The sequence below is a fragment of the Lithobates pipiens genome, unplaced genomic scaffold (genome assembly GCF_037356315.1).
Source record: "Lithobates pipiens isolate NorthernLeopardFrog02 unplaced genomic scaffold, aLitPip1_a1.2 Scaffold_3, whole genome shotgun sequence".
NCBI classification, from domain to species: domain Eukaryota; kingdom Metazoa; phylum Chordata; class Amphibia; order Anura; family Ranidae; genus Lithobates; species Lithobates pipiens.
Genome location: NW_027507790.1, coordinates 49692434 through 49714670, shown reverse-complemented (window position 1 = coordinate 49714670; position 22237 = coordinate 49692434). Strand labels below are relative to the sequence as shown.

At 41.7% G+C, this 22237-nt stretch overlaps 1 protein-coding gene across 1 annotated transcript in view; it reads left to right on the top strand.

The window, feature by feature from the left end:
- PPIL2 (peptidylprolyl isomerase like 2) overlaps window positions 1-22237 on the top strand; it is a 103854-nt gene that overhangs the window by 21707 nt on the left and 59910 nt on the right. The window contains exons 6-8 of the mRNA XM_077461644.1: window positions 16883-16934; window positions 19142-19233; window positions 19422-19511. Coding sequence (XP_077317770.1) covers window positions 16883-16934; window positions 19142-19233; window positions 19422-19511 — 234 coding nt within the window. The remainder of the gene's footprint in view (window positions 1-16882; window positions 16935-19141; window positions 19234-19421; window positions 19512-22237) is intronic.

The following is a 22237-nucleotide window of genomic DNA, read 5'->3' as shown; positions in this document are numbered from 1 at the left end:
CATATAAGACAGGCCATACATAAATACACATGTATGTGTGTCAGCACATTGACTGGCACCCACATAGATGCGGGTCAAGACATAAAGACAATACAATCTTCGCCATCTTTTGGCAGGAAACCTATGCTAGCTCAGAGTCTGAAGTGACCCCTGGGGACAGTGACCTAGGTTAATAGAAAAGGTTGTAGATTTAATTCTGTGTTAGAAGTAAACCCCTGATGGGAGCCACCACTAATGGGTTATCGCTGTTAGCAGCAGCATGCTCAGTGCGCCTGTGTGCCGTTGTCTACGATGCATGCGCCGTAGATAGCGGTGCCTGTCTTTTTGCAAATATCTCCTAAACTGTGTAGGTTTAGGGAATATTTCGTGGACCTACAGGTAAGCCTTAATCTAGGCCTGCCTATAGGTCAAAGTGGTCTGTTAGGGTTTACAACCAATTTAAGGCCTATCGGTATAAAAGAGCCCAACCGGAAAATTCACCACTTTTCTTTTTGCTGTAAAACCTGGTCAAAGTCACCTCTTCTAGGGGAGAGGTTAAGAACATATATACCCTTAACCCGCATGCCAGACAGTTTGCCTTGATGAAACTTAAAACCACTGCAAAGATTCTCCATGTGTATTGCCCTTCAGTAAGCCCCATCTTTATCTGTCACCCTCTGTTTGTTTGGAATATTTTTTACAATAGCAGCATCTTTGGAGCGGTGTTCACCGCTCCTGCCCATTGAAATGAATGGAGCCGTGCGGCTATACCGCCTGCAAAGCACCGCTGCAGCAGCGCTTTGCTGTGGTTTTAACCCTTTCTTGGCTGCTAGCAGGGGGGTAAAACTGCCCCGCTGGCGGCGGAATACTGCCGCTAAAATGATGGAAAAGATGGCGCCGTTTTACCGCCGGCGCCGCACCGCCCCAGTGTGATGGGGGGCCTAAATGTTTGGATAACAATCTGGTTTACCAAACTCTTCCTGTAGTGACTATACTGGAGCTTTCCCCTAAGATTGAAAGTCCTAAAACTTTTCCCCAATGGAACCACAGGCAGCTAAAATTAAATATCCTGCTGCAGATATGTCTCCAGTGAAAAACTTGTCAATCAGCAGTGAGCACTGATGGCTAACGTTCTGATGTGGTTCAGAAGTGAAAGCAACTGCAATACATTACCACTCCCAGTGCCGGGTAAATGCCGTCCGGTATTTTGGAAGTGGTGCGTTCCTTTTTCATATGCTCAGCTCCCACGGGATCCTCATACTATCAGGGAGGTATCACTTGAGGAACGCTGCCAGCCTGGTGAACAGATACTCAATATAGCTTGTGCATCGAGACCAATTATGTGTAGATATTTATGTTGCGCTACGTTAATGCTGGGATCATAACGGTAGCATAATCTGTTACTGAAATGCGTTCTGCTTTTCTGGTTGAATCTTACAACAGGGGTATATTGCTTGGTGGATAGACTTTATTTGCAGTTCACTGTTTTAACTCTAGGTGGAGTTAGGTTATTTACTAGAGGCACACATTGCTTTTAACAGTCTTATTTGTGTATTACTGAAGCATCATTTCCCACAATCTGTGTTAATGCATTTACAGTTAATAATAGTGATGAAGAAGTGACTCATCACATGACAATCCAACAGTGTTGATTGTGTTTATAGCAGATGTCTGAATGTGCTAGGGCCGAAGGAAGTTATAGGCAGTGATTGTAATAATAGTCCATTAATTATACTTTAGCTGCTATGATGCTGTTCATAAGCATGTTGCAGTGCAGGTTTAACAATATCAATGTTACTGGGATTGTGACACCCTAAAAATGTATATAGTACTATGAAGGTTTTTGCTGTGGGCACTTTCATTATTTTATCTTATATTTAAAGAGGAGTTCCCCTAAAAAGGAAAAAAAACAAACAAATGAAAAGTCAGCAGCTACAAATACTGCAGCTGCTGACTTAATAATCGGACACTTACCTGTCCCAGGGTCCAGTGTTGCGGGGGAACAAAGTCCCCTGTGGCTTCACTGCCAGGCACCCACTGCGCATGTGCGAGCACGCCGTGATTGGCCGCGCAGTCATCTGGGACCTGTCACGTGTCCCAGATGACTGACAGGAGAAAGGGGCCAGAGCTGAGCCCTTCCTGCGCAGAGGGGAAGTGACGTCAAGAGCCCAGGCACTGAAGGAGGCAGACTACGAGGGACCCCTAGCAACAGGCATTTAGAGGGGAGTTAAAAAAAAATTCCAAATATTTTTATTTATTTTTTTGTAATTTTGGTGACTTTTTATTTTTTATTTTTATGGCCAACACCACTTTAAGTATAAAGACAAAAATTTTCAAACAACATGGGGCTAGCCTTACAAAGAAGACAGACTTTTTCTCACTATGTGCTTCCAGCAGAGATCAACGCAGGTAACCTCTGGCTGGGTGGGCAACCAGAGATAGCTGCGGTTGCCACTGACCTGTAATTGAAGTGTACAGGGATTGGTGACCACGGCTAGCTGCTCATAGGTAGAAGAAACAGCTGCAAGAGTCAGAAGATTCCTGCACTGTCATTTGCACCAGCGCTAGCCGCCTGTGCAAATGTAGCTTAAGCCTCATGTACACTGCTGCTGCTAAACGGATGTTTAGGAGCAGTTGGGCATTTTTTTTTCCGACTGCTCCTGAACTTATCCAATGTTATCTTATGTGTACATGTACACAGGGTCGTTTATAGTCATTTCTAGGCAGTTGCGTTTAGAGGCCTTTTTTAGAAATCAAAAAAAGTGTTCAGACGCTGACTTTAGAGGCATTTCAAGAGCCAAACGCTTCTAAACGTGGTAACTCGCGTTCAGCCGCGTTTCATTTACAGGCGTTCACTTTTGGCTCATTTAAAATAAAAAAATAAAACTTTATTTTTTTTATTTTTTTTCAAACGCTTCTAAACGTGCCATGTAAACACAGCAAAACTGATGTTTTAAATGTGGGTTACTATCTGTCAAGTTAAATCATTCAGGAGAGATTGGAAAAAAACGACCTGTGTACATTAAGCCTAATCCCTCCTTTTGTAGCAGCCGATAACACAAAATTATCAGCTGACAAGATACCTGGCAAAATCAACAGGTATTTTTGCACTTCTTTTAAAAAATTTTTTTTTTTTATTAACAGAATGCAAAAAAAATAAAAATAAACTTGCAGAACCAATGGACCATAACCATCATTCAGAGTGCATAGCATAATTCAAAAATTAGGCACTGTAGCTCTGGGAGTCATTAAGATAAATGACAGTTGCAATAAGGAAGATATAGGATATGTAAACCAATCCATAGAATATGTGCGATATTCAAGTGTTTCTAACAGATGATGTAACAAACACTTTCAATGGTATTTTGAGCAGACCAAAGGTAAGTAAAAAAGACTTTCATTTGTCTTTTTTTAAATGCAACGCTGATAAAATAAAGGAACAAAACTAACCAAAAAAAAAAAAATAGAAAAACGATATATATTATATCTCATCACTTGACAAAATAGGAAATGCCATTCGCCCATCCATTCACATTTGAAAAAACTTTCCTTAGCACTTTTTAACCAACTGGAATCTGCAACCCTCCACAATCCCTCTTCCAGGAGCGAAGACCAGTGATCCACCAATTACTTATAGCAAATGTTTCTATGCCGTCGCTGGCGTCTTCAGGACCCTATGAGTACTCCAATCCAATGGGAGGTGTCTTTCACCAGGCAGTGATATGGGCACCCAAAGTAAAACTTTCACTCTGCAGTAAGGAATCAAGAAGACTCAGGACCCAGAGCAGCACATGACCATAGATTTAGATAAGGATTTTGAGGGGACCTGCTTTATATATTTTTAATAATTTGGGCAAATTTTGTAGAGGGGTAGGGGTGGTGGAAGCTTCCCTCACCAGATTCAGTTTTAAACAAAAAAACAGCACTTATGTGCCAAACTATCTGGAGTGAAAAAAAAAATCCCACTAATATTAAATCTGCTTAAAATAGACTTTAATTTAGGAGACAACATAACAGACCATGCCTTGCCTTTGACTTGCAGCGCCGTTTTGTCTGATTAAATCTCCAACTACGCTGACTCGTATGTAATGATTCATTGCTGTGATTATTCTGAACAAACAGACTTTTTTTCAGCAGAGCTGAGTGACAAAGCTTGAAGGAGAAAAGGACACCAGTGCGCCACCTGCTGGTTGAATACCCTGCCCACCTAATAAAAGTATAGTCAGTCTTGACCCTAATAAATAAAACGCATGACAAGTACAAAAGCGCTGTGTAATCTATGTGCTAGTTTAAGAATTTTGGTTAGGTTTTTATTTAAGAAACGGGCAAAGATCCTTTGACTTAAAATCATATTTTTTTATTATGGCTAAAGTATTTTTGTTATAATGCTGGAACTTTCTTTCTCTATCCTCTTACTGTAACTTTAAGAGTCTGTGTTGACAAGCTTTTGTTCACTTTAAACTGGTTTTGCATTCCCATATATTACTATGAAAATACAAAACCTGCTTGAAGCAGGTGAACAGCAGTTCAAATGCACACTTAAATGAATTCTGTATGATCTTGGAAGTATCTTAACCACTTGAGACCCGCGCTATAGCCGAATGACGGCTACAGCGCGGATCTCCTTTTTCGGGACTACGTCTATTGACGTCGTCCCGTGCACGAGCGGCGCGCTCTGTGATCGGCGAGTCTGAGACTCGCCTGATCACCGATCCGAGCAAGGGGTCGATCCCGACCCCTTATCACGTGATCAGCTGTCAGCCAATGACAGCTGATCATGTGATACAACGGAGCCGGTAATCGGCTATTATTCCTCCTCGCGCTGACAGCGCGAGGAGAAAAAAAAAAGCCGATCACCGCCGGCCGTGCCAGTGCCCACCTGCCCCCTGCTTTGCCACATGAATAAAAAATGTGTCCCCCCCCCCCCCCTGTCAGTGCCACCCAGCAGTGCCCACAGTGCCACCCAGCAGTGCCCACAATCTGCCTCAACATAGGTGCCACCTATCAGAGCCACCTATCAGTGCCCATCTATCAGTGGTACTTATCAGTGCCACCCATCAGTGCCACCTTATCTGTGCCCATCAGTGCCGCCTTATCTGTGCCCATCAGTGCCGCCTTATCTGTGCCCATCAGTGCCGCCTTATCTGTGCCTATCAGTGCCCACCAGTGCAGCCTATCAGTGCCCACCAGTGCAGCCTATCAGTGCCGCCTCATCAGCGCACTTCAATGAAGGAGAAAAATGACCTGTTTGCAAAATTTTATAACAAACTATTAAACATGATTTTTTTATTTTTTTTTATTTTTTTGCATCTTTTTTTTGTTTAGCAAAAAATAAAACTCCCAGCTGTAATTAAATACCACCAAAAGAAAGCTCCATTTGTGGGGAAAAAAATGATAAAAATGTCATTTGGGTACAGTGTTGTATGCCCGCGCAATTGTCATTCAAATTGCATCAGCGCTGAAAGCTGAAAATTGGTCTGGGACTGAGGGGGATTTAAGTGCCCAGTAAGCAAGTGGTTAAACAGATGCCATCAATGCAGACCCTAATATTGATGATTACCAGATAATGGTTTTCAAAAAATATTACGGCATAGCACTGCTTTTCAGATAACGAACAGTGCGCTGAGCTAAGCAAATGTAAAGTTTTTCTTAATATCTTGCTCATCTATCTAGGCTTCTGGCCTACTTAAAGCTGGGTTATATGTACAAATAAACGCTAAATTATTTACTTAGATTTGCAATTCAAAAGTCATTGATTTTTGATGAAAAATGGGGATTCCAGGACTGTCATATTTTATTTTTTGATATTCATGAATGGTAGCCTCATGTTTGACCCTACAGGCCTCTTTTTAGGGCTGGTTCACACTATCAGTTGTTCTTTACGTAGTCTGACAGCATGCTGATGTACAGATTGTGATGGATTGCGCTGTTTACTTTTTTTTTCTTTTTATATCCTTGCGGTAAGCCTTTGTGTGCGGCACTGGTGAAGGAGCACATATTTGGTGTTCCATAACTGGAGGAGTATTCTCGGTTTTTATTTCGGCACAAGTTTGATATTCACGGCAAGACATTGACTTATGCAGTATGGGCTTTACCATACCTTTTTTTTTTTTTTTTACTTTTATATACACTGGGTGACTTATTCATATTAAATTATATTTATTCATATATCTTGTAATTGGCGCAGCACTGTTTTGATTTATGCTGTGTGGAGTTTGTCGAGAAAATTCTGGGCATTTTAGCATATATCCATGTTTTCAAGTTTATTTTAAAAAGTCGCTGCTCATCCTTATCCAGTTTATGTGGTACATTGTATAAGTTGGCCTCAGCCTTGCACCACTCCACACGACATGTCCTCTGACGTGTTTCGACCTCTATGACTAAGCCGTGGTGGGTGGGGCAAAACATGTCAGAGGATATGGTGTGTGGAGTGGTGCAAGGCTGAGGCCAACTTAACCACATAGATGGGATAGGGTTGAGCGGCCATTTTTAAGTATGCTATATACTACTGGATAGTGATATATTTTTTTTTTTACCAGCACCCCATTCCTGAGTACCAGCGGGACTGTGTATACTGCCTTTTTTGCTTGGAGTGGCAATACAAGTATTATCATGTCATATTTTCAGGATTTTAAAGTTGTGTAGAGCTGAACACGTTTAACGGTTACCTTTAAAGGAATACAGTGAAAACTCTGGCCAACAACCAGTTTTTCTAATGAACTGGCCCCCACACAGGCATTGAATTTTAAAGCCGCATTTTGATGCACCTTTCTGTCATGTTGCACAGGTGTTCGAGTGATGCTCCTCAAATGCCATGAGATAATTTTTTTAATTTTTTTATTTGCAATGCTAAAATGGCAAATTATCACAATTGGCAATTTGCAACAGTGTCTTTAAATGCTTTGGTGGGATCCTTTTTTATTACTTTGCAATTTTGTGCTGTTAAAGTGGCATATTTCAATAAACGTGAATAAAGGTGATTGCAAAGCGTCAATGCAATGTGACGCAAGGCAACACTGACACAAATCTGCTCGCTAACCCTCCATCTTCCTGTTTCATCAGTTGTGAGTGCCGTTGATAGGCAGTTGGGTTGTGTTTTTACCGCTTCCCAACTGCCTGATTTCAACCCTTGTGTGAATGAGGCATACATGGATTACTGTATTTGATTGTTGGGCTGCGTTTTATGGGATTCCTATTTGCGCTTCATAAATAGTAGGTTTAATCTTGAGCTATTTATTTTCTAAGGCTGCATTCACACCTGAGCGTTTCAAATTTGCGCGTTTTTACCACGATTTTGTACAGGTTTCCAATGTAAAAGGCAGAAAAATGCCTGTAATCTGCCCCAAAACACTTTGGCGCACATTACGCCCAATGTTCTTTTTTTGAGCTTAAGGCCGGGTTCACACCGCTGCGATGCGGGAACGCCGCAAATCCGCGGCGTTTTCCCGCATCGCATTACTCTCGCCGGCAGTTCACACTGCCCTATGCGGACGGCTGGGAGTGTCAATGATATGTTAATGACACCCCCAGATCCGTCCGCATATCGCAGTGTGATCTGCCGACTCGCACAGGAATCGGATCGCATGGTGTGAACCCCCATGCGATCCGATTCTGTTGCGGACCAAAAAAAGGGTCCCGTGCGAGTTTGCTGCGGGAGCGATGCGAATTCAGCCATACTATCTGTATGGCTGAACTCGCATCGCTACTGAGATCGGATGTGATTTGCGGTGCGAATCACATCCGGATCTCCCCCCGCAGCGGTGTGAACCCGGCCTAAGGCGTTTTTCAGGCGTTTTTGCTTCAGGTTACATAACGCTCAGGTGTGAACAGGTGCCAATGAAATTAATGGGATTTAGCTTGTTGGGTGTTTTTCAGGCTTTTTTTTCGGGCATTTTACAAGCGTTTTATGAGCTGAAAATGCTCGGGTGCGAATGCATCCTCAACGTTAGTGTTTCTGTATAGTGCATTAAAATCTGTGGGTTTTAAATAGCACTCTATAAATACAGGCGTATATTTATAACCACATGCTGTATTTCACATAATCTATTCTGACCCACTTCTTAGGTATTGGGTTGTACGTCCTCTACCCAGACCGTCTGCATACTTTGGATATCTGTCATGCTATTGGCATGCATAGGCGTGTCTTGCACATTTCAGCTTCTATCAGTGAGCGCAGTAAACGCTACATTTATCCCCCACAGGCATTTAAGCAGTGTTTGTGTGAACCTCATTAATAGCCAGGTGAGCTATTTCTGAATGACCAGATTTTCCAGGTGTGTTGAGGCCATGTCAAACTGATCCCAATATAAAGAAAGAGCCAATGCAACACAGGATCACATTTCAAGCGTGAAGAATTCCCTCCAAGGCACTTATCCCTTTATTAATTCTGACTGCAGGGTACATTTAATATCTGTATTCTGCTGCTGTTTAGGTATCTCTTAAAAGAAGGTTGAGTATTGCATATACTGTATATATGCACACACAAACCCTGCAGGGGATAGCGTGTCACCAACCCCTCACACTGGATGTGCCAGCTCCTTATAGAAAGTAGGTCATAGACACTCCACCCTAGATCTTGTTAACCTGTGTCTTGCCACAAAAGTCCTGAAAATATGCAAACAATGTCTTCCATTCCCTGCCAGATTCTATTGCATTACTGCAAAGAAAGGTTATAGATGATGCTGATAGGGAGGGTAGAAGGTTGTAGTCATTTATTACCATACCACAGAAAATGGCCTCTGGTCTAGATAAGTGGACAGATTGTGGGAGGGGGTGGCTTGCTTAATTTTTGCCTTCAGAGTATAAACATTCTTGATTTAATTTTTTCTATTTTTTTTTTTTTTTGCCAATAAACCTTATATAATGTAAAGACAGATTTGAGTAGTTGGAAGAGTCGCTCATTAAAGGGTTTTTTCACCTTGAGTTGTAATGTCAAAACCAACCAAAAAACGGTCAGTTTGGCAGGAACCAGTTGACTTTGGGCCCGTGTGTATAGATTGTGTTAGTACAGCAATCTGTTTTTCTTTGTTTGTTTTTTTTTCATTTAGCCCACAGAGTTAAATGGGGGGAAAAAAAAGCCTAGTGTGTACCAGGTTTACATTTTGGAAAACTCTATCTGCTGGCCTCTGATAAGCAGCAAAGGGTTGCATTGTATTCCAGTAACTGATAAAAAAAAAACATGTTTCTTTAATTGGGCAGCATGGTGGCTAAGTGCTCTGCCTCTGCCTAGCAACACTTGGGTGATTGGTTTGAATCCCAATAATGGCACTACCTACCTGGAGTTTGCATGTTTTCCCTGGCCTGCATGGGTTTACTCCAGGTACTTCAGTTTACTCCCACACTCCAAAGACATGCTAGTAGGATAATTGGCTCCTATCTAAATTGACACTAGTATGTGTGTGTGTATATTTAAGTGTGGGTTAGGGACCTTTAGATTGTAAGCTCCTTGAGGGCAGGGACTGATGTGAATGTACCTGTTTGTAACCCAAAGATCCAGAGTTTCCATTTTGTGCTGGAGACCGTGCTGGACTTACTTGATCAGTTTTTGGTCGTTGGGAGTAGGAAGAAATTCTGGTAGCTTATGCCGTGAGTTTGACTTTTATTTGGTATGGCCTTATGGTCATTTCTGCATGTAAACTTGAAAAAGTAAGTATCTTTGGAGAATTCAGAACCAAAAATCCCGGTCCTTCTCGTGTTTCTCCACTACACACTCGACCCTGTCAAGGATCGATATGATTATGGGAAATGGTGAGGCAATTGTATTAGTAAATAAGATAAAGTATCTGCCAAGAAGTCTTTCTGACTATTCGGCAATGATGGCCTTTTTAGATATAGGGGAGAGAAATCATTTCCGTGGGTGAAGGATTAGCCCCTCTTGGTTGGAGCTCATGGGGGAACCAAATGAAGTACTTAATTTACTGAGAGAATATGTAGACTTGAATACGAGTACGGCCTCGCCAGGGATTGTATGGGATACATTGAAGGCCTACCTTAGAGGCTTATTGATACAGCAGATCTCTAAAATTAAAAAAACAATCAAGAGAAAAGGAAGAACATGCCTCAACAAGGGTGGTATATTTAGAAGATCAATACATTAAGGATCCAACGCCTGATAATTTGGGGCTATGGTTAAAGGCCCAGAAGGAATATCGCCTTATAATGCTAGGAAAAGCTGAAAATAAATATATCTTTCAGAAACAAATAGCATTCGGGGAAGGTGAACGGGTAGGACGGATGCTGGAACACTTAGTGAGAACAAATTCATCAAATTCTATGGTGTCAAGGATTAGCACAGCAGAGGGTAAGATATACACAGACAAGTCGGTTATATTGGAGAGGTTTAGAGCCTATTATGAGGACCTATACCACTCCAACCAGGATGAGGAAAGGGAGGGAATGGAAGATTTTTTTAGGACACTGACAATCCCTAGCCTCTCCAAGGAAGATAGAGCTGTCCTTGATGGCCCTATATCGCTGGAAGAGATACAGCACACTGTACAGGAAATGGCAGGACAAAAATCCCCAGGCCCTGATGGTCTGCTGGTGGAGATCTACCGTCATTTTGGCGAGGTGCTAACTCCGGAATTGCTAAAAGTCTTTAACTGGTCGATAACAAAGGGGGGGGCTTTCCCCCTCTATGATGGAATCTACCATAATAGTGATACCGAAAGAAAACAAGGACCCCCTCAATCCCGCTTCGTATAGGCCCATTTCTTTATTGAATTTAGAGGTAAAGATCTTAGCAAAGGCCTTGGCGGCTAGACTAAACGGAGTGATATAGAAACTCCTTCATCCCGACCAATCAGGCTTTATTCCTGGTAGATCTACGAATATAAATATAAGACGGGTTTATCTAAACGTGCAAATACCAGTTGATGGGGATGGACAGAGAGCTGTCCTCTTTGGATGCCGCCAAGGCATTTGATACTTTAGAATGGGGCTACTTGTGGAGAGTTTTGAAAGAATTCCAGGTGGGACCGGTTTTTGTAAAATGGGTAAAATTGTTGTATAGCTCACCGGAAGTAAGGGTAAGAATAAACAATGATGGCTCTGCTGGGATCCGACTGAGGAGGGGGACGAGACAGGAGTGTCCTCTGTCTCCCCTCCTCTTTGCCCTGGCGATTGAGCCCCTGGCTGTGTCCCTTAGATCAAATGTGGAGATAAAAGGATATAGGAGAGGGGCGGAGGAAGAAAAAAATAATACTATTTGCAGACTATCTTCTCTTGCTTCTCGGAGATGTACAGAACTCAATAGGGGAAGTAATTTACAGAATTAAAAACTTTGGAGACCTTTCGGGATTAAAGATAAATTGGGGGAAATCTTGTATATTACCGGTTGATACCCTGGATAGTCCTCTACCCCAAGAAGCTGCACGTTTACAAATAGTGAGCCAAATGAAATACCTGGGTATTTGTTACCAAAGACCCTAAACAGTATATAGTGAATAATCTAGTTCCACTGTTAACTAAATTAAATTTAAGGATAAAATCAACATCTGGAAGAAACTTCCTCTATCGGCAGCAGGCCGATGTAACTTAATTAAAATTATATTCTTACCGCAACTTTTGTACATCTTCCATAACTCTCCAATATGGATATACAGGAAATGGTTCTACAAGATCGATTCTAGATTTAGAGAATTGATCTGGAAGGGGGGTCAAGCACGTATCGGCCTAAAGATCTTGCAATCTTCAAACAATGAAGGGGGAGTGGCACTCCCACACCCATTTAGCTACTTTTTTAGCAGCACAGTTACAACACTTGAGCGGAGGGGATATGGAGGGTGGTGGACAAGAAAAGAAAACACCCCTTGAACAACTTTTGGGTAGGCCGTTGGTAGAGGCCCTGGAGTCAGGGATCTCTATGCGAGGTATTCCTACCCTAGGTTTGATGATAATGGTGTGGGAAACGGCTAAAGGAATATTGGGATACAGGGGGTTTACTGAATACTCCCCCCTACGGGTTAATAGCAAGCTGGGTGAGATACAAACAATAGGGCAAATTAAGGAATGGGAAAGTAGAGGTATTAGGTTTATCCACCAGATCTACCAGAATGGTAACTTGAAATCATTCCAGAAATTAAGGGAACAGTTTGCAATTTTGAATAAGTCCTTTTTCAGATACCTGCAGGTCAGACACGCCTTGGAAAAACAGTTCAGGGTGATCGCAATAGAGTGGTGTGAGATACCGGTAATCCAGGAAATACTGCGAGTGAAACCAGGGAAAGGTCTAATATCTAAAACCTATGTAAGTCTAAATAAGAGGACTCTGGTAAGAACACAGGGACAACTGTATAGAAAGAAATGGGAAATAGATGTGGGAAGTATCTCGGAAGCCCAATGGGAGAGGATACTCGTGCTGGCACCTTCGGTGTCCCTCTCTCCATCTCAAAAGATGTCCCATCTATTCTTATTATACATGGTATACTATACCCCGAAGAAACTTTTTGTTTGGTCGAAGGCAAGATGCCTCCTGCCCCAGATGTGGAAGGACAGAGGGGGATATGATACATATGTTCTGGAGATGCCCCAAATTACATTGCTACTGGAGGGAGGTGGTGGAAACAATAGCTCAGGTATTTGAGATGACAGTAGAGTTGGAACCCCTGGGATGCATATTGGGATGGAGGTAGTGAGCCCAAAGATATTAAATTAGCAAAATTAAGGTGCCTCTTTCAAGCTAGGAAACTTATAGTCCAGAAATGGCAGTCCTCTGAACCCCCTACCAGTGGGGAGTGGGTGCAGAACATGAATGGTGTAATCCTTAAGGAAAGGGTAGCCTATATAAGACAGGGAGGCATAAAATGAGGTGCGAGAAAATGAATAAAGGTATTTATACCTAAAAGTGGAAGGGTTACCAGGCAGGTAAATAGTGAGAGGAGAATGGTGGTGTGAGTGGGAAGGAGGGGTGAATGTTGGGAACAGAAAGGTTTAAAAGGGTTTTATGGTTTTTTTTTAGTTTTTTTTTTTACTTATGTTCTTTTTTGTAATGGAATGCTGTATGTCTTGTTTAAATCGAAAAAAAAATGAATAAAGAGATAGTTAAAAAAAACAAAACAAAAAAAACTTGAAAAAGTTTCCAAAGAAATGCGAGTTTGGGGAGTTAAAAGTTGTTTGTTGAAAGTAGCGCCAAAGTATATCAAACCAATGTGTTTCAGGGAAAAAGGGACTTCTTCAAGGCTATTGCTGCATGCTAATAGGATGCCTCTGCAACTACAGCCGGCAGTCTGACAGTTCTCATTCCGATATTTTCCGATACACCCAATAGCATGCAGCAACATCCCTGGAGAATAGGTAGTCCCTTTCCCCGAAACACATTGGTTTCATATACTTACTTGGTACCTTTTTTAACTCTCCTTCAAACTTACGTTTTCTTTAGTCACTGGGCGCTCCTTCAGCCATACTTTTTCAAGGTCCAGAGTTGCCATTCATCCCATCCTGGGTTTCAAGGATCCCAATGCCTCTGTACATTTTCATATGTTTTGTGTGGAATTTATTCAATCAGTTATTGCCTTCCTTCACGGCAAAGGTTTTTTAGCACTTTTTAGCATTGTCATAAAGGATACACATTCCCCTCTTTCCAGGTCACTAACTATTTCTTTGCTTTGCTATGGGTGAAAACCACTATCAATTTATGGCCCTCACGTCACAAGTCCATTCTTTCTCTGGGCACGATTATCGAAGTCTGTCATGGTGCCTTTTGTCCCTGGTGCTGTTGGACAGCAAGTTTTTTTTTTTTTTTTTATTATTATTTATTTATTTTATTTTTTTTCTGCCCTTTTGTTGGTAATTGCCAAGACAGACTCTGGTCTTCTGGATTGGGACAGAGTTCTGGACCATCGGTCTGTTCAGAGTTTTTTAAGAGGATCTGTGGAGAAATTCTAACTTCCAAACCAAACAACATCCTGCTTACTACTTTGGACTCCCCTTCTGATTGGTCATCTAGTCTGGGTTCAACTGAGCAATACCACAGCTGTGGCTTACATCTATCATTAGGGGTAACGGTAGTATTGCAGTGGAAGTAGAAGCTATCTTGTCCTGGTCAGAGATGTATGTTCCAGAAATCTCTTGTAGTGCACATTCCCAAAGTGGAGAACTGGCAGGCAGATTTTCTTAGCAAACAACTTTTGAATCCAGGGGAATGCTTTCTCTATCTGGAGGTGTTTTGGAACATATATCTGGGTTGGGGGACACTGGACATGGATCTGCTAGCATCTCCCTGTGGGATCTGAATGCCCTACTTGAGTGTCTTCTGCTGCAGCTTGTGTACTTCAAGTCTTTCTCATAGCTTTGTATGGTTGGCCAACCTCATTGGTCTGTTAGCTGGCATTGGTCTGTTAGCGGAGACCGTTCTCGAGATACCAGATAAGGGGTAATCTTACATACAAAAACATATAAAAACAGAAAATCACGTAAATGGTCAGTCTTGAGTAATCCTTCCAATAGAAACGTGTTGAACGTACACCGCAGAGTTGGAACACGTAGAACGGACACAGGAAGAGTCAAACAGCAACAGAAAGCATGAAATGCTTTCAGCAATATACGCGGCATGCTCTCCTCATATACTGTATTTCCTTTTCGAACTGCTTGTTGCAACTAAACATGAGGGTTTATAGCCTCTAGGTGGCTGACTTTCAAGTTCTGTGTGCCTAGTGTTCTGTTTTTTTGTTACTCATAAAGCCGTGTGCTTCAATTAACTCCATGAAAAGGATTTTACAGTGAGTACAAAATTACTGTTTTTGCAGATTAACAAAAAAGTAGGTTTCATACCCCATTAAATGGAATTTTAACTTAACTATATTTATCCAGTCCACCATCTTTGTAAAATATATCCACACCATGTGCAATGCAGCTTGTGAGGCTTATCCTTACTGTAACTGAGCCCCTTTCAGGTGTTTTCATTCTTCCTGCATGTGAGTATGCAGATTGCTTAATCGCAAAGTAATTTTTTTTTTTTTTCTACTTTCATTCAGAGTATAAACTCAAAAGTCATAATACTGGGATGGCACTTCAACCTACTCCTTTTACTTGCATACAGTGTATCCTGAAAGTATTTACAGCACTTCAGTTTTTCCACATTTTATTATGTTGCAGCCTTACTCCAAAATGTATTAAATTCATTATTGTCCTCAAAATTCTACAAAAAATACCCCATAATGATAATGTGAAAGAAGTTTGTTTTAAATATTTGCAAAAATTTTTTGTTTAAAAAAATGAAAAAAATCCCATGTACATAAGTATTCACGCTTTGCTCAATACTTTGTTGAAGCACTTTTGGCACCAATTACAGCCTCAAGTCTTTTTGAGTATGATGCTACACACCTATTTTTGGGCAGTTTATCCTATTCTTCTTGGTACACAGCTATTTCAAGATCTCTCCAGAGATGTTCAATTGGGTTCAAGTCTGAGCTCTGGCTGGGCCACTCAAGGACATTCACAGAGTTGTTGCCACGCCTTTGTTATATTGGCTGTGTGCTTAGGGTCGTTGTCCTGTTGGAAGATGAACCTTTGCCCCAGTCTGAGGTCCAGAACGCTCTGGAGCAGGTTTTCATCAAGGATGTCTCTGTACATTGGTGCCTTCATCTTTTCCTCGAACATGACTAGTCTCCCCGTTCCTGCCACTGAAAAACATCCCCACAGCATGATGCTGCTATCACCATGCTTCACTGTAGGGATGGTATTGGCTGGGTGATAAGCGGTGCCTGGTTGCCTCCAGACATGACACTTGTCATTCAGACCAAAGAGTTCAATCTTTGTTTCATCAAACTAGAGAATTTTGTTTCTCTTGGTCTGAGTCCACATCGGGTGCCTTTTGGCAAACTCTAGGTAGGCTGTCATGTCCTTTTTTAGTGAGGAGTGGCTTCCGTCTGGCTTCTCTACCATACAGGCCTGATTGGTGGAATGCTACAAAGATGGTTGTACTTCTGAAAGGTTCTCCTCTCTCCACAGAGAAACGCTGGAGCTCTGTCAGAATGACCATCAGGTTCTTGGTCACCTCTCTGACTAACGCCCTATTGCTCCGATTTGGCCGGGTGATCCGCTCTAGGAAGAGCCCTGATGGTTCCAAACATCTTCCCTTTATGGTTGAAGGAGGCCACTGTGCTCATTGGGACCTCATTGCTGCAGAATTTTTTTCTGTACCCTTCCCCAGATCTGTGCCTCAATACAATCCTGTCTGCGAGGTCTACAGAAAATTTGTGGTACTTCATGGCTTGGTTTGTGCTCTGACTTGCACTGTTAAGTGTGGGACCTTATATAGACAGGCGTGTGCCTTTCCAAATCATGTCCAATCAACTGAGTTTTCGGCAGGTGGATGCCAATCAAGTTGTAGAAACATCTCATGGGTGATCAATGGAAACAGGATGCACCTGAGTTAATTTTTGAGTGTCATGGCAACGACTGTGAACACCTATGTACATGTGATTTTTATTTTATTATTTTGTTTGTTGGAAATCTTTGCAAATCTCTATAAAAACAAAGTTCTTTTCTTTTAAATTGTCATTTATGGGGTATTTTTTGTAGAATTTTGAGGAAAATAATGATTTTTAATCCATTTGGAATAAGGCTGTAACATAACAAAATGTGAAGAAATTAAGCGCTGTGAATACTTTTGACTACTTTTGACTCAAATGGACTGATAAGGGCAACACAATGTTGTTTATCATCATCTTGATGGTCACATTTGGAGTTACTGTCTTAAATACCATATCCTTAGTATCTCTAGGCACCATTCTTAGCGTCCACCCCATTATTAATTTTATTCATGAAGCAAATCCAGTAGATATTTCAAATTGTTTGTCCAATTCATAGTAATCATCTCCAAGGTAATGTATTAATGTAAGTTTCAGAAAGTTCTTTACAATGTAATTCTCATCTTTTTTTTTTTTTTTTTTTTTTTACTCAGAAACTGGAGGCTAAATCTCTTATTAAGTTGAACATTGCCAAGAACCAGGATGGTAAGTTAGTGGTCTAAATTATAACTAAAGACAGATCGATCCTCCTCTTGTTTCCCCTGCTGGCGCTCTGTGCCCCTCCCAATTTCAGAGTGCCCCCATAGCAAGCTGCACTGCTCCTGAGTCACTCAGCCCCACTCTTGCCTCAATGGCTGTGATTTACAGCAGAGGGAGCCAATGGCTCTCGCTGCTGCATCTCAGCCAATCAGGAGAGAGAGACTCAGGAGAGCCTCGGGTCTTGTGCTCATCGTTGGATCGTGATCGGGCTCAGGTAAGTATTGGGGGTGGGCTGCTGCACACTGAAATTTTTTCCATAACGCAAGTCTTTTTACCTGGACATTTGTGTGCATATACATTCACACACACACCTCTCGGCACTACCCGCAGCACCCCTCCTGTCCTAATATTGGAGTATATACGTGCTCTCTGCACCCATTCCACATGCAGTGCCTACGCCTTTGCAACCCTTCGGCCTACAATTGGGTAAAAAACACCATCGGACATTATTTGCCGAAAGCTCCAAACAGAACTGAATGTGCAGATGTAAAGTCAAATTGTGTTTTCTGTTAACTCACTGGTTCTGCTGCCTGTTTAATATCCTGTCACAGATTTTGTATAAAGGATAAGTTCAATAAAAGAAAAAGAAAAATGCACATTTTTTTTTGCAGGTGGAAAAAGTGTATTTATTTATTGGAACCTATAAGCATTGCACCAATGACAAGCAGACTGCTGGTGCCTTGCCAATCTGCCAATGTATCTGTGTGCCCATACATCTTGTACGGGAAAGCAGATACAATCTGACAGGAAGAGAGAATGAACTACCACGGCCTTCCACAGCGCTGTGGTAGTTCATTGAAAATTACAAGCTGACACTCACAAAGGCTGCCAGACCTTGTCGGTTTTCCATTTACAGGGCACTGTAAATGAGTGACGTGGCCAGAGCCCTGCTCAACCACGTTTTTGTTTTTTTTTCATTTTGTTTTTTTGTCACAGCTAGCAGGGGGTGGTAGGGGGAGAAGTTCCCTGGCTAGCTGAGATTGGGGAGGGGCAGGGGTCGCTCCGTTTGTAACATGTTACACCCTGAATATGGGTGTAACCTGTTCCGAACAGTGAGAAGTTTTTCATCATAGAGACTCTTGTCAAAGTTTGTAATTTCCTTCTGAGATGCATGAATGGTTTATTTTGTCATAATTTTGATACTCTTAAGTGTTTTTCCTTTTTCCTGCGAGAGCTGCACTATAAAGTACAATAAAACCTTGGATTGTGAGCATCATTTTTGTAATCCAAAGAATGATTATATCAAAGCAAATTTTCCCATAAGAAATAATGTGAACTCAAATGATTCGTTCCACAACCATTTATTCATAGGTCCTTTAGTTTATAGTCCATATAAAAAAAAGATTATAGTGATGTGGATGTCCATCCACAAATGGGAGCCTCCACAAGGGGATTGGAAGCAAAATCTAGCAGGAGCTACAGAATATAAAAGAGAAGAGAGGCGCCTCTAAGTGTAGCAATATGGTTGCTTTTAATGACGGTAAAACATTTAGCAACTCACATGGTTGATGATTAAAACCGGCACATATGCAGGCATCCTTGGTAAAGCTGTCCACCTAGACTACTCCCCACACCTCCGGCTCTCACCACTGTCAGTCTGCAATGGTGACTGTGAAGACGACCCTGCAGTCGAGCGATCTGAAAGTGTGGCTTTAATCGCTCGTGGAGCACAGCATGGAAGAGATGACATTCATAGCGGTGAGGAGGATGGTCTATGTGGACAGCTTTACCCCGGATGCCTGCATAATTAGATGTGCCTCCTTTTAATCATCAACCATATGAGTTGCCAAATGTTGTACCTTCATTAAATGTAACAGTATTACTTCACTTAGAGGCACCTCGCTTCTCTTTTATACTCCGTTGTGATATGACACTACATTTATATCAAGACATCGCTTGTTTATCAAGTCAAAATTTACTTAAAAATTTTGCTTGTCTTGAAAAACACTCTCAAACCAAGTTACTCTCAAACCAAGGTTTTACTGTATATAAAAACTGAAGTGCAGTTCTACTTAATAGTTGAGGTTGACTGTCACTTGCCATCAACAGTAGTGGGATATTTTTCTCTTTGGTGATTACCTTTTATTTATTTTTATTTTTATTTTTTTCCTTTTCCATTTAAAAAAAAAAATGTTTTCTTTTTACCTCTTTAGGCAAGTTTCACTGCCCTGTCCTCTTCTCTGTATTCACCAATAACTCACACATTGTGGCTATTGGCAACACCGGAAATGTCTTCTGCAATGAGGTAGGAACTTATAAACATTGCAGCCTCAAAACATTGGCAGTAATGTGCAACCACCTAATGATGAAATGCTTGCTTTGTAGCTTGAACAGTACTGTTGTAAACATGAGCCATGCTTGTAAAATATGCTATATGATCTACTTATACATCTGTCTTTGCATTAAAACAGTGTGTGCAATTTCCCCACCCAGGCTGTTGAACAATTAAACATTAAGCCGAAGAGCTACAAAGATCTGCTAACTGATGAACCTTTTACCCGTCAGGACATTATAACTCTACAGGTAAGAACTTGCATCATCCAGTCTTCTAAAAGGTCAAAAGCTGTGACCGTTTCACATGAATGCACCTCTGTATTTGCACACAAGAATTTTACTATTACCTCAGTTCTTTTAAATGGTTTTTGTTTTTAATGCATTCTGGTTAATGTTTTTCTCTAAAAGACTACGTAATAAAATTTGTATCAGAAATAGAAGATTCCTGGAGACTTCTGTAATTCACATTCTCATTTAAAGTGCACCTTTGCTATGATATTTGTGGTATTTTTCCTTGGTGACTTCAATCAACATTCTTGCCTATTCACTGGTTTACTTTTTTTCTCGACTGCAAACAAGATTCCTTACTAAACCATTGCTTGAGCCTGTCTTTGCATAGCAGCCATCTGGGTCAGCAGCTCCTAAGCACTAGCTTTGGAGGCCATACCTAGACCCAGCTGGACTAGACATGCAGGGCTAGCCTTGAATGTACATTTTTGGCAATGGGCTTTACATTATGGCACTTTCCAGACCCTGGTGTACTGTGTTAGTTAGCCACAGATCACTTTCTGGGTCCAGAGCCTTAGCACAGCCCCAGATGTGATCCTGTCTTGTAAGACTAAGGCTGGCCATACATTATACAATTTTGAGACCAGGCTCTAAAAATAGATTGAACAGTTGAGATCAGGATCTAACGATGGATCCAAGATCTAAAAATGGATCAAGCAGGTTGAGGCCAGGGTTTAAAAATGGATTGAGCAGTTGAGACCAGGGTCTAAAAATGGATCGAGCAGTTGAGACCAGTGCTGCAACTAATGATTATTTTCAAAATCAATTAGTTGTTTTGAGTAATCGGATAAAAACCTAAAAAAAAAAAAAAAAAAAAAAAAGTGGTGTGCATTTTAGTTAATATGTAAAGTTTTAAAAAAACAAATTATTCTTGAATATCTAAATGTAGTGGTAGATATAAATAGTCAGATATATGGAAAGAAAGGGAAAAAAAGGCATAATACACTGTATGTATATGTGTGTGTATATGTGTATGTATGTATGTATGTATGTATGTATGTGTGTGTATATATATATATATATATATATATATATATATATATATATATATATATATATATATATATATATATATATATATTATAATAATATACCCCAGAAGTATAGGTAAGTAGGATTTTAACTGGGAGTCAAATGTGCAGCCACATGAAGGGTGGGGGATGGGGAATAATTTTATTTTTAAATTCAGGCAGTAGCACTTTTAAATGTAATGCATAATACTAGTAAACATTTACTTTAAAATAACTTGGCATTCAGATTCTCTGAGCTCAGATGCTGATATTCCCTACACGGAACCCTTAAAGTGATTGTAAATCTTGGATTTTTTTTTAACCACTTCAATACCAGGCACTTAGACACCTTCCTGCCCAGACCAATTTTCAGCTTTCAGCGCTGTCAGTTTGAATGACAATTGTGCGGTTATGTGACATTGTACCCAAACAATTTTTGAAATATTTTCCCCCCCCAAATAGAGCATTCTTTTGGTGGTATTTAGGGATGCACCGAAATTTCGGCCGCCGAAACCTATCGGCCGAAAATGCCCTTTTCGGCAATTTGCCGAAAGAGAAAAGCGGCCGATAATGGAGTCGAAAATGGGGTGTGGCCTGGGTGGGGATCGGGTCTCCGCCCCTGGTGCTGCCCATCATTGGGGGTGTATAGCGCAGGAGAGCCGCCTCCGCCGCCTGTTTCATCACAGCGCCAGGAACATCACAGCTTTCATTTCAATAGCTGTGTGTTCCCGGCCACGCCGTCACACACAGACCCTCCCCCTTGTCCGGGCACTTTGATAGATAGATCATCCGCAGGATTGGACGGATGATCTATCTATCAAAGTGCCCGGACAAGGGGGAGGGGCTGTGTGTGATGGCGCGGCTGGGAACACACAGCTATTGAAATGAAAGCTATGATGTTCCCAGCGCTGTGATCAAACAGGCGGCGGAGGCGGCTCTCCTCTCTTCCCTGCACAGGCTGGCTGCAATGGGACACTCTGGCTGCAAAATGGGACACAGGCACATTGGCTGCAATCGGACACTCTGGCTGCAAAATGGGGCACTGGCTGCAAATGGGACACACTGGCTGCAATGGGGCACAGGCACACTGGCCTGCAATGGGGGACACCTCCTGTACCAGGTCCCCAGTCTCTGACCATCTCCTGTACCAGGTCCCCAGTCTCTGACCATCTCCTGTACCAGGTCCCCAGTCTCTGACCATCTCCTGTACCAGGTCCCCAGTCTCTGACCATCTCCTGTACCAGGTCCCCAGTCTCTGACCATCTCCTGTACCAGGTCCCCAGTCTCTGACCATCTCCTGTACCAGGTCCCCAGTCTCTGACCATCTCCTGTACCAGGTCCCCAGTCTCTGACCATCTCCTGTACCAGGTCCCCAGTCTCTGACCATCTCCTGTACCATGTTCCCAGTCTCTGACCATCTCCTGTACCATGTTCCCAGTCTCTGACCACCTCCTGTACCATGTTCCCAGTCTCTGACCACCTCCTGTACCATGTTCCCAGTCTCTGACCATCTCCTGTACCATGTTCCCAGTTTCGGTTTTCGGCCTAGTGTATTTTTCAATTTCGGTACCGGTTTCAGCACCAAAAAACCCATTTGGTGCACCCCTAGTGGTATTTGATGACCTTTGCGATTTTTTTTTTTTTTTTTTTTTTTTTTTTTTTTTTTTTTTTGTGCAA